At 35.7% G+C, this 16664-nt stretch overlaps 1 protein-coding gene across 3 annotated transcripts; it reads left to right on the top strand.

Moving 5' to 3' along the window:
• Window position 1: 1 nt before the first annotated feature.
• On the top strand, window positions 2-16395 carry RPAP3 (RNA polymerase II associated protein 3). 3 transcript variants are annotated; one of them, XR_016465386.1, is made up of 17 exons: window positions 2-144; window positions 941-1119; window positions 1756-1896; window positions 3191-3313; window positions 3797-3924; window positions 4291-4412; window positions 4776-4846; window positions 5709-5837; window positions 6723-6850; window positions 8237-8358; window positions 8788-8858; window positions 9066-9182; window positions 11062-11273; window positions 12604-12793; window positions 13414-13511; window positions 14693-14824; window positions 15901-16012. XR_016465386.1 is itself a non-coding variant. In XM_090138071.1 (17 exons), exons 1-17 carry the CDS (start codon window positions 57-59, stop codon window positions 15990-15992), a joined length of 2112 nt encoding a protein of 703 aa, XP_089994197.1. In that variant the 5' UTR covers window positions 3-56; the 3' UTR covers window positions 15993-16395. The 3 variants fall into 3 exon arrangements, 2 of the variants coding, with proteins under 2 accessions (XP_089994197.1, XP_031445402.2); XM_090138071.1 differs by having other exon boundaries at window positions 3-144; window positions 14724-14824; window positions 15901-16395; XM_031589542.2 differs by having other exon boundaries at window positions 9-144; window positions 961-1119; window positions 14724-14824; window positions 15901-16395.
• Window positions 16396-16664: the final 269 nt, after the last annotated feature.

The following is a 16664-nucleotide window of genomic DNA, read 5'->3' as shown; positions in this document are numbered from 1 at the left end:
CACCCGGTGTCGGGGGCCGCGGGCCGTGAGCGGAAGTGAGGCGTATTCTCGCGCGCATGCGCTGTCCGTTGCCGCGGCGCCGTCGGAGCGCCGTCGCGCTGCAGCCTGGGAGGAGGTCGGGCTGTGCGGCGGCAGGCGGTGCAGGTGAGGCTGAGACGGGCAGCGGAGTGAAGGGCGGGCCGGGGTCGGGCGAGTGGGGGTCTTCGTTCGTGCGTGTAGGCGGTGTGGCCGTTGCTCCAGCCTGCTCTCATGCGGTGGGGGCCCGCCCGGCCCCGTCTCCTTGGCACCCGCGTGGGGATGGTGGGCAGTGTGAGGGGCGGGTGAGCGGCTCCCGGTGCTGCTTCACTGAGGAGGTGGGGAGATGGCGGCGGGCTGCAGAACCCAGAGCCGCTGTTCTCACGGGACTCCTTCTGAGGCGTGCTGCTTTGCCCGCTCGGTAACGGGACGGGAGGCAGTGAAAGCCGCCTCGGGGTGAGACAAAAAAGCACTCATATGTAAGCGTGCTTATGTTGACAGAAAGCGTGTTTCAGCGTTGGCTTGTCATGTGCGTTGTTTCTGCTCAGGTGTAAGTTAGTGTGTAGATCTTAATCTGTAATTGAGTCTTAGTGTGAACATGTTGATGTTTTCCTCGTTCTGTCTTCTGGGAAATGCTCCAGAAATTGCTTTAAACTAAGATGAATACATCATCATTTCCTGGATTTTTCTTGACCTACTAAGTCCTATAACTTACTCTTAAGTAGGAGTGCATGACTTATTTTTTGTTCTACTTTATCTAAATAATATCTTGACTTGTTGTTGTCCTGAATGCATTTAACTGTGTTTCTTAGTCTCTTTAATTTTAATTTTGCCATGCTATTTGAGAAGCACGCCTACCATTTAAGTCAGATTTCTTTATTTTGAAGTTGCTAGCTTCCTTCATTGCTTACAAATTCTTTGGAAGATCTCTTGGTATTTTGGCAGGTTACAATGACTGCATCAAATAAAGCACTGGAGCTTCAGCTGCAGATGAAGCAAAATGCTGAAGAACTGCAGGATTTTATGAGAGAATTGGAGAGCTGGGAAAAGGATATTAAAGAAGTTGATTCTGAATTAAGGAAACAGAGTGGTGTCCCAGAAGAGGTAAAATCAGTGGACTTGTGATTATGATTATTTATTTATTAGATATGTCAGTGTTTGTAATTGCGCTGTCAAAACACACTTGTTTTGCAGATGTTTTATTTCAGAGAACGCAGTTAAGTTCATCAAATTATGTTCTGACTTAAAATACCTGAATAGATAGTAAGAACTGATTTGTTCTTCATTTGGAGTAGATCAAGGATCCCACTGCAAATTGTTCTGCTCACACAGCTGTGAATCCATTAGCCTGGAGGTCACGAATGCTTTGGGGGCCGATAAATGTTTAATCAGTTTCTGATAGATCTAGTACAATATTTCTGTCAGCAGCATCAATATTACTTATTTATTGTGCACTGATAATGTATTAATCAGTGATACTTTGCAGAAAGTTGTCTTCTAAAACTTATATCATGAATGTAATACTCGTTATTACTATATATTGAAAGATTTATGCTTGCTATCCTTTTTTGTAGAATTTCTTGTAGAATTCCTGACAACAGCTTTCTTGATGGATTTATGAAATAAAAGTAGACAGTAGATGGGGATACCTGTGTGTAGACATAGGTACTATAGAATATTCAGTACAAGCAACTTTCGTAAGTCTATTTCTTTTATAATAAAGTACTTATTTTGATATAGAATTTACCACCCATTCGAAACAAGACTTTTAAGAAAAAGAAGAAAAGCAAGAGTAAAGTCCCATCAAAGACAACCTCTGAGGAAAACAAGAAAAACAAGATCAAGTCTTATGATTATGAAGCTTGGGGAAAACTTGATGTGGTGAGTTAGAGTAATTGTTTATTACCCTGTGGTTGTGGTTTGTTTTCTTTTTTGTCCCTAGCTGATTTTGTTTTTAAATCAGATTTTTTAATAGTGCTGAGAGTTACATTTAGAGGTCTGATGAGGTTCAACACGGCAAAGTGCAGAGTTTTGCACTTGGGCCGGAGGAATCCCAAGCATCCCTACAGACTGGAAAGAGAGGTCCTTGAGAGCAGCCCTGTGGAGAAGGACCTGGGGGTCTTGGTAGACGAAAAACTTAACATGAGCCAGCAGTGTGCCCTTGCGGCTTGGAAGGCAAATGGGATCCTGGGCTCCATCAGAAGAGGGGTGGCCAGCAGGGACAGAGAGGTGATTGTTCCCCTCTACTCTGCTCTTGTGAGGCCCCATCTGGAATACTGCGTCCAGGTCTGGAGCCCCCAGTACAAGAAAGACAGGGAGCTGTTGGAGAGGTTCCAGAGGAGGGCCACGAAGATGATCAGGGGACTGGAGCACCTCCCCTATGAGGACAGGCTGAGGGAGCTGGGCTTGTTCAGCCTGGAGAAAAGAAGGCTGTGGGGTGACCTCATTGCAGTCTTTCAGTACCTAAAGGGAGCCTACAAAGAGGAGGAGAATCAACTCTTTGAAAGGGTGAGTGACAGCAGGACAAGGGGAAATGGTTTTAAGTTGAGGGAAGGGAGATTTAGGTTGGACGTCAGGGGGAAATTCTTTACAGAGAGAGTGGTGAGGTACTGGAACAGGCTGCCCAGGGAGGTTGTGGATGCCCCGTCCCTGGATGTGTTCAAAGCCAGATTGGATGGGGCCCTGGGCAGTCTGGTCTAGCATTAGGTGGAATGGTTGGTGGCCCTGCATGTGGCAGGGGGGTTGGAGATTCATGATCCTTGAGGTCCCTTCCAACCCTGGCAATTCTGTGATTCTGTCAGTATCCTACTTTACAAGAGATTTTATGGACAAAGAAAATAGCTCTTTCCCTACAAAGGATTAAGCATTGGAATAATGAAAAATGCTATAGTTCTCTCTCTCTCTGCTTTCATCCAGCAGATTGCATTTAACTTTAAGGAAGAAAAAGTGTTTTACCAATAGGTCTATTCAAAGATTATAATTCTAGTGGAATATGACACTAAACACTGCTGTGGTGTTAGAAGATAGATGTTTTTCTTGTGGAGTGTGGAATACTTCTCAGTGAAGAGGACTTTAGCAGTAGAGATTCTTAAACAGATGAAGCTCATTTTCCTAAAGTTTTACCTGATTTATTTTGTATTTTGAAGTTATAAAGGTTTATTTTATCTATTTTCAGGATAAAATACTGGAAGAACTTGATAAAGATGATAGTACTCATGATTCTATATCTCCAGATTCAGACTCTGAAGAAGATGGAATTCATATAGATAAAGAAAAGGCTCTTGCAGAGAAGGAAAAGGTTATTACCAGTGTTTACTATCTACAAATTATCTATGAAAAAACAACTTAAACATAGGAGCTGTTATAATTTCTTCTTAAAGATTGCTCACTAAGATAAGACTGGAATGTGCCTGCTCTTCAGATTTTTTTGAAGTCTTTTTTTACAGCCCATTATTTCAACATTTAAAATTCTGACTGCATTTTTCTTATGATCACTGATGATGGCAGGTTCTATTTAAGGTTCTATGTAATGTACAGTTAATAACAGTCAGTATATTGGTGTTGTTCTTATATTAAGAAATTGGAATGTTTTATAGAATTCCTGCATGAATCAAACTAGTATTTTAGTTACAAGAAGTATTTCACAGTGAAGCAGTATTTTCTGAGAGATATTTAAAACATTTGAGCATTCTAAAATACAAGTATGAATTATATATTTTTAATCAAAAATTAATATTTCTGCAATAATTTGCTAAGATTACTCCTTTATTTCTATTCACAGGGTAACAAATACTTTAAACAAGGAAACTTTGATGAAGCTATAAAGTGCTACACTAGAGGGATGCATTCTGATCCATTCAATCCAGTATTGCCCACAAACAGGGCATCTGCTTTTTATAGAATGAAAAAGTAAGAATTTTATTGTTAAATCGTATTTTTTCTTTTGACATGCTACCTTCAGTTGTGTGGCTTTATCATCTAGTTTACCTTTCAGCTTCTATCAGCCCTGTTTCTAAGGCTCTAATTTCTTTTCAGGGAAAAAAGGGTATGAGGGAGTTGGTTATATTCTTTGTTGCAGTAGGTTGTTGTTGTCTTTCCTTTCCTGATTTAATGTATTCTGAATCAAAAGTTGCTTAAACACTTGTGCTATGTCTCTTGAGAAACCTGCAAGATTGTCACTTTAGAAAGAGCCTGTAAAGTTTCAAAGTGTCTTCCTAAGGTTTTGGGTTTTTTTATCTAAATGCATGCAAACTAACTCATTCATGTCTTTGCTAGGTTTTCTGTTGCAGAATCTGATTGCAATTTAGCACTTGCTTTAGATAAAAATTACACAAAGGCTTATGCCAGAAGAGGGGCTGCTCGTTTTGCTTTGAAAAATTTTCAAGGTGCTAAAGAAGGTGGGTTTTCTTTAACATGTTCCTTAAAAAACATACACTATTCACCTGTGTGCTTGGCTAAAGCTAGTATGACATGCATATTTGGTACAGGAATTTAGGTTTCATTTCCTTTTAAAAAAATAATAATAAACCATACCACATCTTTATTTCAAGGTAAAGTTCAAGCTGGGAGTCCAAATAATTGCTGTAGTTGTCAATACTTACATGATACTTCAGCACTAAATATCTTTGAATACTTTGTTGTTTGTAATATCAGGGTTTTTAGGCAACTAAAACTTTATCTCAATGGAACGCTCTGATTTTATGCTTTCGTTGCTAACCTCTAATTCCTACCTGAAGTATTGTTTTCTGATTTTCTGATAGATTATGAAAAAGTTTTAGACCTGGATGCCAACAACTTTGAAGCAAAAAATGAACTGAAGAAAATAGAACAGGTAATAAAATTGATATACCCTAACATAAATTAATTCATCCTGTTCACTTTATATCATTATTAACTTATAATAAGAACCGCATTCAACAAAATTGCATAGGCTTTTTCTGACATTTGAAGATCACTGAGGTTGAAATTTGTGACTGAATTACATCTAGTTTTGGAGTAGATGTATATGTTGTTGTAATGGTGGGTTGGCGCAGCAAGCTCTGTGGCTTTTTTATCATCTTCCATGGGTGTTTTTTCAACCTCTTGTGTTAAAAGTTCTTGTTGTTGTATTTTGTTTTAAGTCATGTATAGCATTTTGGTACAAAGTAGCAATATTTTGAGAAATTAATCTTCCTGTCTATAGGTTAAAGCCTAAATGCTAGCCTGTGTATGGTGCCACTGGGTGCTGTGCCAAACTAGAAAGTGAGTTTAAGCCCAGTGGAACAGAATATTCTGCTGCCTCTTTGATAAGAGGGAAAGAATGTAGATTGTGATGAACTTAGTAAAACAGAAAATGACCTAGCATTACCTCTTTAACTGTAGTCTTGAAAATTCTTGGAGAATTTCATTTCAAAATGAAGACCCAAAGTCTCCAATAATGGAAGAAATAAATGACATGTGAGTTTGGAATATGCCTCAGCAATTATATTCCTTTTATTTACCAAGTAATATCCCTACTCAGAAGCCCACATAGAAATGCATTTTCAAGAATGGTTTAGAGTGATCTCTTCTATTTGTGCTCTTACTGTAAGTTGAACTTGTGTTAAAATGCTTGGCTGATTTTTTTATAGTTTAGAAGTCTAGAATATACTCTAACTTCTATTCTGAAAATGCTTGAGGGAAATGTGTACTGAGAAACAATGATACCTTTGCAGGCTCTATCATCTGAAAGTTCAGAACAAAAAGAGTTTGTAGAAGCAGTCAGATCAGAATTAACAGACAATGAGAGAAGATGCATTGAAGAAGAACAGCTCAAGCAAAAGGCTGTTACAGAAAAAGATTTGGTGAGTTGCATGTTCTGATTGGACGGATGTACTAGTAAAGTAAAATGTTATGTTGTGTTATTAACCATACAAATGTGCAAATTTAAACTTGATTCTGTCCTGAATTTCATAAATACAGGGTGCTTGGTATGCACTGTAGGGGAAAAAAAATTACAGCATACATTTTTGTAGGTAGAAGGAAAAAAAAACAGTGCCACAGTAAAGAAATCATACCATGGCTTAGGTTGGAAGAGACCTTAAAGATCACATAGTTCCAACCCCCTGTCTTGGGGATGGTTGCCACCCACTAAGTCAGGTTGCCCTGGGCCCCATCTGGCCAGGCCTTGAGTGCATCCAGGGATAGGGCATCCACAACTTGTCTCAGCAGCCTTTTGCAGTGCCTCAACACCCTATATGCTGTTAACTTTCAGTAGGGAGTGGCTTGTACTGCTCATCAAGAGTAAAGAAGTGTCATCTCTGCTACCATTCTTCTCACTATTAAAAAAAAAAAAAAAAAAAAAGGAAAGGTTGCAATTCAGACTTGACAAGTTCAATGTTGCCAGGCACAGACCGGCAGTCATTCAACTCTGCAACTGCTGCACTTCACTAAACTAAGATTTCTTTATTGTCACCTCTCTTTGTTCCTTTTATCTACATAATGTATGCCCCTAATCACCTCGAACTTTATATGTAGCATGTTTCCTTTAGTCCTTGAAGTACAGGAGAAGTAGATTTTTGTGGTCTCTCTGCACAGAGATTGTATAAAAGATTGTATAAAAATAAGCACGCCATAAATGCCTGCTTTAACCTGTATATTGTTTGTCATATTGATTTTGTGACCTTGTCTAAGAAAAGCCAATTGCACTACATCTTGCTCGACGTTACTTTTTCTTCTAAATATGACAGGGTAATGGTTATTTCAAAGAAGGAAAGTATGAGGCTGCTATAGAATGTTATACACGTGGTATAGCAGCAGATGGCACCAATGCACTTCTACCAGCTAACAGAGCCATGGCCTATCTCAAGATACAGAAGTAAGTAGGATTGTATGCACTATACTGTTGGTTTTTTTCTGTGAACCAGAAGAAATAATGATTTTTCACCCAAGTTTCGTTACAGTCACTCCAATTCTTCCTATTATTCATTCTAAATCATGCTGAAAGCAGTAAAGGAATTTAAAAAAAAAACAACAAACAACTGAATATGTGTGATCTTCAGATGTATCTCATAGGAAAAAAGTTCTGAGAAAATAAAATGTCATCAGTTTGAAATTATAGCAAAACCTAAACGATTTCTTGATTTCTTCATTCTTTCACATGTAAAATTCTACATATTTATCTTTTTCATAGAGCCTGCCCCTTCATAGTCTTTTTTGATTATTTAAAAAAACAGTCAGCTACTAAATATTGCACTGAATAAATAAGTAGGTTTTAACTTCTAACTTGAAAGGGAGTGCATAGGAACTTTTTCAGAGAAGAGTCATTTTTTAAAATATTTCTCTAATGCTGGTAGTGAAGACATGTATCTATAATGTATTTAATTTTAATTACTCTTTACTGAAATAATCCATTAACAATAGGAAATGCATGCTTTATACCAAATGAGAGAAATTCCATATCACCATTTTTAAAATTGTCAAATACTGCTTTTTTTGTTTTGACTCTCTCATCTCATTTGAGATGAAAGTTTAGTCATTTTAAATTGATAGCATGAAAAGTAGAGAGATGAATATTTTGTTGGTGATCTCTTCTGATGTGATACGGCTGACTGTGTAGAGACAATGTGCTGATATCAAATTCTATGTTTATAAAATAAGTTGCTCACTCTTTCTGTGACAAACGATTTGCAACTTAGGATTGAGGCTGTGGAAGACATTACAGTGCAAATAATGTCAGTGAATTGGAGAAAATAATACTTTAACTGAATGACCAAGCAGAAAAGCTGACCTTTTAAGATATCAGCGTGTCATGGGTCTTCGTATTTTGAAATGAAGACCCAGGAAATGCAACAAAAGCTTGCTGATACTCTCAAAAATGTCTACAGTTGATGAGAAATGCAAAAAATACTATTTCCGTAAGTGTAATGATAAATTGAAAGAGGAGAGGGGAGGAATAAATGAAACCAATATGCACATAGTGAAGTCATAGTCAAACATAACTGTAATGAGGAAATTTTATCTTACAACAAAAGCAAATGACCATAATAGAAAGCTATACTAAATTATTCTTAATAGTATCAAAAATCGTATGCCCCTTATTACTTCGTTTATTTTTCTTTTGCATTTAGTCCCAGTGATTTTTATTTGTGTATAGTTAACTAGGATCTTCATGTCTTCACTGTTTTGAATAACTGTCTCTTCTGCTGAAACTGATAGCTGCTTTTGAAGCCGATTATTAACTTTATACTGTTCTTTTGCTGAGATATGAAGAGGCAGAGAATGACTGTACGCAAGCTCTTCTGTTAGATGCGTCTTATTCTAAGGCTTTTGCTAGAAGAGGAGCTGCGAGAGTTGCTCTTGGAAAGCTAAAAGAAGCTATGCAAGGTATGACTTTGAATTAGCCTAAGTGTGATGGATGGATGGAGATAAGTAGAAGACATAGATAAGTAGAACGAGATCGAGTGTTGTCTTTTTTAAATCTTCTGATACCAATTACCATTTCTGACTAATTGAGGTTATCAGTGCAAAAGTTGAGATGGATGTTTTTTTTTTTTAAATTGAGTATGTATACAAGTTTATTGTTTTGGTATTCACATGATAGGAAACCAGGTTTGTGTGGAATTACAACTATTGCTATTTATACATAGTAAGAAATAGTTTCAAAAATGTGTTTGAAGCTAAATTATGATATAAATGTTGGGATTACTTACCTTCTTTAATTTATGGTTATAAAAAGAAACAGGCTTAATAATTTGCCAGAAGTACTTTGTAACTCTAAATGCCTGGAGTTTTCATGTGTTATTTTTCACTCAGATTTTGAAGCTGTTTTGAAGCTGGAACCTGGAAATAAACAAGCAATAAATGAACTCACTAAAATAAGGAATGTATGTATACCAATGTCTTTTTTTCATAAACTCAGAATAACTGCTTTCATTCTTTATTATGTAAATTTTAGCATAATTCTTTCTGATTTTTTTTTTAATTTAATCTTTGTGATTGTAATCTTATTGTATTTTTTGTTACCTTATTTAATCTTTGTAACCTTATTGTGAATTTTGGTTGCTTGTTTATTTGTATTTTTGTTTTCCCAGGAATTAGCTGAGAAAGAACAGTCATGTCATGAAGAATATCCTTCAGAATTGATAAAAGAATCTGAAATAAAAAATATAGTGAAACTCATTCATAATCCATTAAATCAGAGATCAACAGTAAGTTAGGTGTTTTTTGATGGTGTTTTGGTTTGGTTTGTTTTTTTTTGCTTTTGTGAATGATGGGAAAAGTAGAATTTAAGTTAAAATACAGTTTTTGCTTCTGTGTGTCTTCTCATTGATATGTTGTGCGCATGGATAGCTTAAAATTCAAAATGCAAAGATTTAATTTTTTGATATTTTTTCAAAAACATAATTTCTGCAGTTCTGTGTGTGTGTTTAATAGTAGCCACCGTTTAAAAAGTGCCACACAGGAAGCATGGTATATGCGTATACCAGTAATAGGAAATGGGGAGGCAACCTCACAACCTTCTCCTGGATTTATATCTAACACTGTAGTTAGCAGAGTGAAGGGGAAGCAGTTGAGTCTCATGTTTGATTGCAGACTTGAGAAAGCTCTGGATAAACTTCTTCCTCCTTTTCATCAGCTGTATTCAGTTCCTATAGCAACTATTTGTTAACATGGGGTATTACCTACTTGTCTCATGTTGATGTCACACAGGGTTACTGCAGTAAGTTTGAGCCGTCAGTTTCATTCTCATATACTGTGATATATCTGGATGCTATTTTTGAAGAAACAGTATTTCTAAAGTATGAATTATCAATGGTTATAGTCAGATTAATGAGTTACGTATGACAGTATGATATAGGCACGTACTCTCTGTTTTTATGTGAATACAATGCGTGTTCAAAGTATGTGGTTAGTTTTAATAGAAAACATAATTACTGTGGTACCTTTCTTTGATATATGCTCTCTGTAGTCATATGTAGTCATATACTTTTATCTTTAGAAACCCAGAATTTATTACATAGCAGCTGAAATACAATAGGTGGTTATACGAAGTTCTCAGTTTGTCTGCTAAATTAAGAGGCAATACCAGGTGGCTTTTTTTCTTTCCAGTTCTGTCAAGGTAGAACAGGTACAAGTTAATCATCCATGTTTTTTATACTCCCCAAAGAAGAAATATAATTTCTTAGCTCATATCCAGTAGGCACTCGTTGTACGATTATGAGATGGCATATTGTCAAAGCAAATTGTACAACTGGTAGCAGCAGACAATTTAAATGACTTAAAGCAGTTTGGAAACTGCTAGGAAGGCTTGCAGTGTTATTGTTTTAGAAATGGAGGGAAGCCTGACATTTCTGGAAGCCTGAATTGCTGAATGTTTAACTGTATATGTTTGCATTTATATTTGTAGAACAATTTAGACTATATATTCAGCAAAGCAATTCCAAAGTTCCATTAATTAGTGACTCATATGACTTACGAATGTGGTGTTAGGTGGTGTTCAGAAATTATGGTGATCATGCAGAGATGAAATAAGCTGAAGGAGTTTATTTACTTGGAATACCCTCCAGCGGTAGGATTAACTGCCTTTTGAGGTATCTAACTTAGTCAGCCAGGAGGCCTGAGTTCTCTCAGAATTTTAAGTTGAGAGGTAAGGGTTATGTTGATGGGTGCTTCTTTGTTTAGCTAAATTGCAAAGTTTGATCACATCATTGGTCAATATACAAGCTATCCTGGCCAGTTCAACCTTTTTAAGGGAAGGTGGCCCTCACCCTAATGGGTGGGTTTTTTGTTGTTTTTTTTTTTTAATTAGGGAAACAGTGCAGATTCTGAGATTCTCTAGAGTAAGGGTACACTGTTTTATACACTGGTTTACTGAGGTATAATACATATAATACACATTCCTTTGTATGCCCTGAAGCTTTCTTTTTGAAGGAAATTTATCTTTATTGAAAGTCTTCCATGTGTACCAACAGAGATGAAATTGGTTGTCATGGGATTGTTTAAAATTAGACCTAACAGTTTATCCAGGCCTCTGTTTGCACTGATGTAAATTCTATGCATGTGACATCAAGTATGTGTTCTATTTAGAAGCCTTTGCGAAGAATAGCCATTGAAGAAGTTGATGATGACGTGCTGAATAGTGATTTCTCCAGCTCTTCTTCTTTAGTTCATAACTGGAAGAATTCAGTGAATATTGAAACAACAGAGAATCTAGATCAGGACAATCAGTTAACTTCAGTGGATATTCCAAAAGCAAAGCAATTGAAAATTGAAGAAATCACAGATGTGTCGTCACCACAGTAAGTATAAAATTTCTGATCCTCCTTTAAAAAGGTAAATGTAGTTGAAATATAATCTTCACTGCACGATTTCTACATGTGATGAGTGTAGAATGTAATTTGGAGAATTGGAAAATTTTAAAAATGTTCAAAGAAACATGCAGTTCTTACATATCTGCCTCATTGATTGCATAGTAATTGAAACAAATACTACCTGTAGTGTCAGATGAAAGACTGGTAAGTGTTCCTTTTTTTTAGAATGTGAATACAGCATACAGGAAAATACTACAAATGTATTATCTTCCGTGTGTACTTTTTTTCCTAACTATGATTTGTATTTTAACAATTCAAAGTGTATTGTGTATTCTGAAGTAGAATTGTAACATTCTTTGCAAGCCAGTTGAGTGAGAGAAAAAGGAACAGGAGATGGTATCACAAGCCTTTCTTCCTCTGAGCAAGCAGCTGATAACTTTGGCTTTGCTCAGGGTTCCTGTATTTCATTGTGTTAGACAGTCTGGCTGAAGCATAGAAACAGCTATCCCAACTAAGTGTTGAAATTCTGCTTGTCTGCTTAAGAAAACTGTATATGCACTGTTGTTGTCTCATTGTGTTAATATTTTTTACGGAATCCTGATTGAATCCTGTGAGAACCATTTCCCTTTGCCTTTTCATCTGAGTCAGATTGATTTACTATGAGGTGTTGAAGGAAAAAGTAAATTGCTGAAAATACAGATCTACTTACCTGGAAAAACATGGGATAAGAATATATCTTCACATATGTCCTTTTGGCTGGTTTGGGTCAGCTGTCCTTGCTGTGTTCTCTCCAAGCTCCTTGTGCACCACCACCCTCCTCACTGGCAGGACAGCACATGCTGAAAAGTTTTCAGCACTGTACAACTAGAACATTAGTGTGTTATTAACATTGTTTTCATCCTAAATATGTTTTAGCACTGTATCAGCTGCTGCGAAGAAAATTAACTATCTCTGCCAGAACCAGGACATACAGATATTATTCTGCATTATGAAATTGCAGAAAATGTAGTATTTTCTGCAGCTGTGTTTGCATTTTTTATGGTATAGATTTCTATCAAAAAAAAATAGGGAACTGCTGAGTATATTTGTGAATGAAAAGATTAAATGAGTATAAATCTTTTGTATATTGAATGTTTTTTTATAGGTGTTTTATTTTATTTTACTTTAATTTTTACTTAATTTTATAGCTTTTTTCATCTTAATTTTACAGATTAATGTATTGCAGATCTTTCAGGATTTTGAGGGTTTTCAGTTAGGTCCCTCTGCAAAGACTTCTGTAAATATTTTATAGATTACATATTTCAAAATCTTTCTGCAGGCTTCCTGCTGGTGTCAAAGGAATTTCATCAGTATTGCATCCATCTGTGAACAAACAGATAGATAGAGAAAGCAAAACATCATTTAGATCTGCATCTCCAGTCCCTGCCATTCCTGCAAATTCTTTCCAGCTTGAATCTGATTTCAGGAAGTTGAAAGAGTGCCCAGAGAAAATGTACTTGTACCTGAAGGTATGAACTGTAGTATCGAGTGACAGTTTCTTTAACATTGAGGCGACGATGCAGACGTAGGTGAAATGGGTAGCAATGTTAGATTGTTTTAATGAGGTATAGTAATCCCTTTCTCTGTGTTTACATAATAGATAGCGTGATCTGGTTTTGAATAGGTCTTGTGTGCCTGCCCTTTCATTTACCTCAGCACAGTCTCTATATATAATCTGTCTTGTTTCAAACATAGTCTGTAAGCTCTTGAATACATTAGTAGCCATGTTAAATTTTTATGTCTCAAATTAATGCTTCTAGGTTAATTAGAGCAATATTATTTTTAAAGTGAACATACATGTGAAACACATTGATCTGTTAACGTTTGTTTCATCTTATATATATCTTGGTTAAAATTGCTTACAATCCTTTTTTAAAGAATTTAGCAATAATTTCTCAAGATAAAATAAAGACATACAAAAGTAATGTTGAAAATCAAAATATATAGCAGTAGTTTTTTTATTTATTTTTCCCACTTATGCACTTCTGACATTGCCCAAAGCATCCAAAAGACTCTCATTTCTTATTCTCATGACTGAACTGTTGTGGTTTTTTTTCCTTAACATGACACCTTTTTAATTTTTCCAAAGCAAATAGAGCCTTCGATTTATCCAAAACTGTTCCAGAAATCCTTAGATCCAGACTTGTTCAACCAGATACTGAGAATTCTACATGACTTCTACATTGAGTAAGTTTGGTTTCTCCTTTGTCTTTCACTTCTTGCTACTCTGTTGTTTTTTTGTTTGTTTGTTTTCGCCCTTCTCCTTACATTTGTTCTTGCGGAGTTATTTCTCTTTGGGCTTATGGAGTTGAAATGATTTTATTGTTCCTTAATAAGAAATTAAACATATGTTGAAAATTCAGAAAAGAGTTGGAGGAAAAAAATAGCCTGTACTGACCCTAGTCTTTTGAAAAGTTCTGCTGTGTAGCAGTAGCAAATGTTTATTAGACATGTACGAAGTAATTTTTTGTATGTGTGTTCCACTATCACATACAGTTGCACAATGTCAACTTCTTATATATAAGAAATGCAGGTAGTCATTTTTCTGTCTAGAAAAGCCTAGCTTGTGATACATTGTGAATTTTTAATTACTTCCTTGGACCTAGATGTTCTGATAAGAAAGGAGGTGGCAATTATTTTTGAAATTACTATCTAGTTTGATTTCCTAAAGTTGATTTTTGCCTATTGGAGGCAGTGTGCCACTCCTGTTAAACTCTGAGATCCCACATACAAAATATTTTCAGGTTGTTTTATGGAGAAAAGCAATTGTAAATAAAGAGTAGGATTTCCTTCAGTTTCTTTGAAAATATATATGTAATGTGTGTGAAACACGACATTTTTAAGAGTTATGGTCCTGTGTTTGTAATATGACTTACAAAGGTTAGGAAGCTTAAATTGTTTGCAGTGAGGTTAAAGGTGTTTTTTTTTTTTTTTTTTCTGGAGGGAGAAAGACAAGTTATGAGAGAAAATACTATTTCTTGTTAGTATTTGTAGTGAAGATAGTGACTGCTCACTACTTGTTATCCAGAAGAATGTGAAATTAACAGTCTAGGAATTTAGTGTGTGGGAACAAATGACGGTAACTAATGTTATGCTTCTTAGGGCAAAATGTAAGCATTAAATCGTAAAACTGTTCTGTGCCTCAAGAGCAATCTGTTTGCATCAGTCCATTACTTTCTTTTTCTGTATTTCTCTTCTCTTGCTCTGTGTTAAAAGTATAACTGCATGAAGATTTCCAAGAATTTGTCTCTTTGCTTAGTCAGTGGAAGAATGAACAGGAAAGATGAAAAGCAGAAGATCCTTTCATTTCTTGTTCCTGACATCTTTAATATTGCTTGCAGCTACTGAATCTTTCTAATGAACAGTAGTTATTTTTATGTTTCTAATAATCTTCTCCAGGAAAGAGGAGCCATCACTCATCCTTGAAATCCTCCAAAGGCTATCTGAATTAAAAAGATTTGATATGGCAGTAATGTTTATGTCAGGATCAGAGAAGAAAAGTAAGTAATTCAGTACCATCATTTTAAACATAGGTCATGATACTGCCAAATTTAGCAAAAGAAATGTAAAATACAGTGCTACTCTTGTTGTTTATTCATTAAATAATTATTAAAGATTAGTTACTTGTCTTGTTCAATGTTTTAATTGTTTTAGGGGTTAATGTTAGAAGTGTTGTTATTTTTCTTAATCTTTTGGTTAAGACTCAAAGCTACAGCTAAATCCTCCTTAGTTTTGTCAATTACACCAGTTCATTTTAATCTGATAAAATAGCCTTCACTAGCATTTCAGCTTGTCATTCGATAATGCTACAAGTTTATTAATTTGCTTGAAGTCTTAGATCTGAGGTCTAGGTGTACCAGCTAACTTTTCACAATATAAGACCATTTCGTGGCAATTCTGACTTGCTTCATTTTTGCCAGTTTCTAAACTTCTGAGTCTATTTGCCTCTCTTGTTCTCAAGACACTTCTTAGATTGGTTTATGGTTTAGGTAGGCATTGACTTGAGTTCCTGCTTCCTAAAATTGTGGCTTTTTTTTTCCTCTCATGTTTCCAGTCTGACTATGTAACAATGAGACACTTACAAACCAAACCTTTATCTAGGACCAAGTAATGCTAATTTTGCTATCTACAACTAAGTTTTGCTTATAACCATTATACTTCCAAAATATTATGTGACTCTAGTTAAAATAAGATTACTTATTTGACTCGCTAAAGTGCAAGTAAATTCCACTTACAAATTGCCTTAACAATATAACCTGAAGTAAGTGTTATTTGCCATCTGGCATTAACTTCTACCTTTGCAGTTAATGCTGTAGTGCCAAGATAGTAAACAAAATAAAATCTGTCTGTGTTGTTCAGGATTGTATAGCTGTTTAAACAAGTGTTGTTAGCCAATTCATGAGCATCAAAACAAAGCAAGGTTTTCACTACCTTTCTTCACCTTCTCAATAATCGTGAAAACATACCATATTTCAGCTATATAGTACTACTTTTACTCTCAGTGGAAAGATCTGGACTAATTTACCTTGTGACTGTCACAGAAATAACAGTTTATGTTGGGATTTTCTTTCCACAGTTACACAGGTACTATTCAGTCATATGAAACGCATGGGATTGAAAGATGCTTCTGTTGAAGAACTGGAGAAGAAATACGCCGTATTCTCTTAGTGAGTTTCCTGACACTACACATGTAAATTGCTCTGTTTTCATGCTTCCGTCATGTTGAACTCAGCTGAAGAATCCTATAAAGACTGGAGTTCAGTTGCTTTTGTATATGTGATTAGATTCTTAAAGTTGATTCATCCAAATGGCCAGTGCCTGGAAACAGAATTTCTTAGTCCTGCAGGCACATTTACTTTCTAGCACGTGAAACAATACAGGTTTACTTATCTTCAGCAGAATCTGTTTGTTAAAAAATGATGAACGGTGTTCCAGATAGCAACTGCAGATGGAGATCTTTATTAAAAAGAAAAAAAATTATATTTATGAATGTTCTTTTGGTAAGAATCAAATGATGTGTAAGAAATGTTTTTTTATTTCAGAAAGTAAAATAAACATTGAGCTAAAATAACCATGTCAGTTGTATTTTTTAAAATAAGGATAGACCACACCAGTACCTATAATATGCAAAGTGAAACAGAGGGGCAATGGCCAAACGTTCCAGAATTCCTCTACTTAGGTTCATCCAAAAGCACTGACCTGTGAGATGTTCCTCTGAACTTCAAATATAGTTGCAGAATAAAAGGAAGCCAATTATCATGAAATAAAAGAAGTATAGGGAAAACTGTTTGTTTGTCTGTGGAGAGTACTTTTAAAGTAATCTTAAATTTATCTTTGGGA

The sequence above is a fragment of the Phasianus colchicus genome, chromosome 1, assembly GCF_987193195.1.
Source record: "Phasianus colchicus chromosome 1, bPhaCol1.hap1.1, whole genome shotgun sequence".
Taxonomy (NCBI): Eukaryota; Metazoa; Chordata; class Aves; order Galliformes; family Phasianidae; genus Phasianus; species Phasianus colchicus.
Note: the sequence above shows the minus strand (reverse complement) of the source record. Positions and strands in the feature narration are given on the sequence as shown.

Excerpts from the sequence above, each read along its gene's own strand:
- RPAP3 (XM_090138071.1), top strand. The coding sequence starts at position 57 with ATGCGCTGTCCGTTGCCGCGGCGCCGTCGGAGCGCCGTCGCGCTGCAG. Across the intron at positions 3,925-4,290 it reads GCTTTTTATAGAATGAAAAA|GTTTTCTGTTGCAGAATCTG; the intron begins GTAAGAATTTTA and ends TGTCTTTGCTAG. Across the intron at positions 14,825-15,900 it reads GTCAGGATCAGAGAAGAAAA|TTACACAGGTACTATTCAGT; the intron begins GTAAGTAATTCA and ends TTCTTTCCACAG.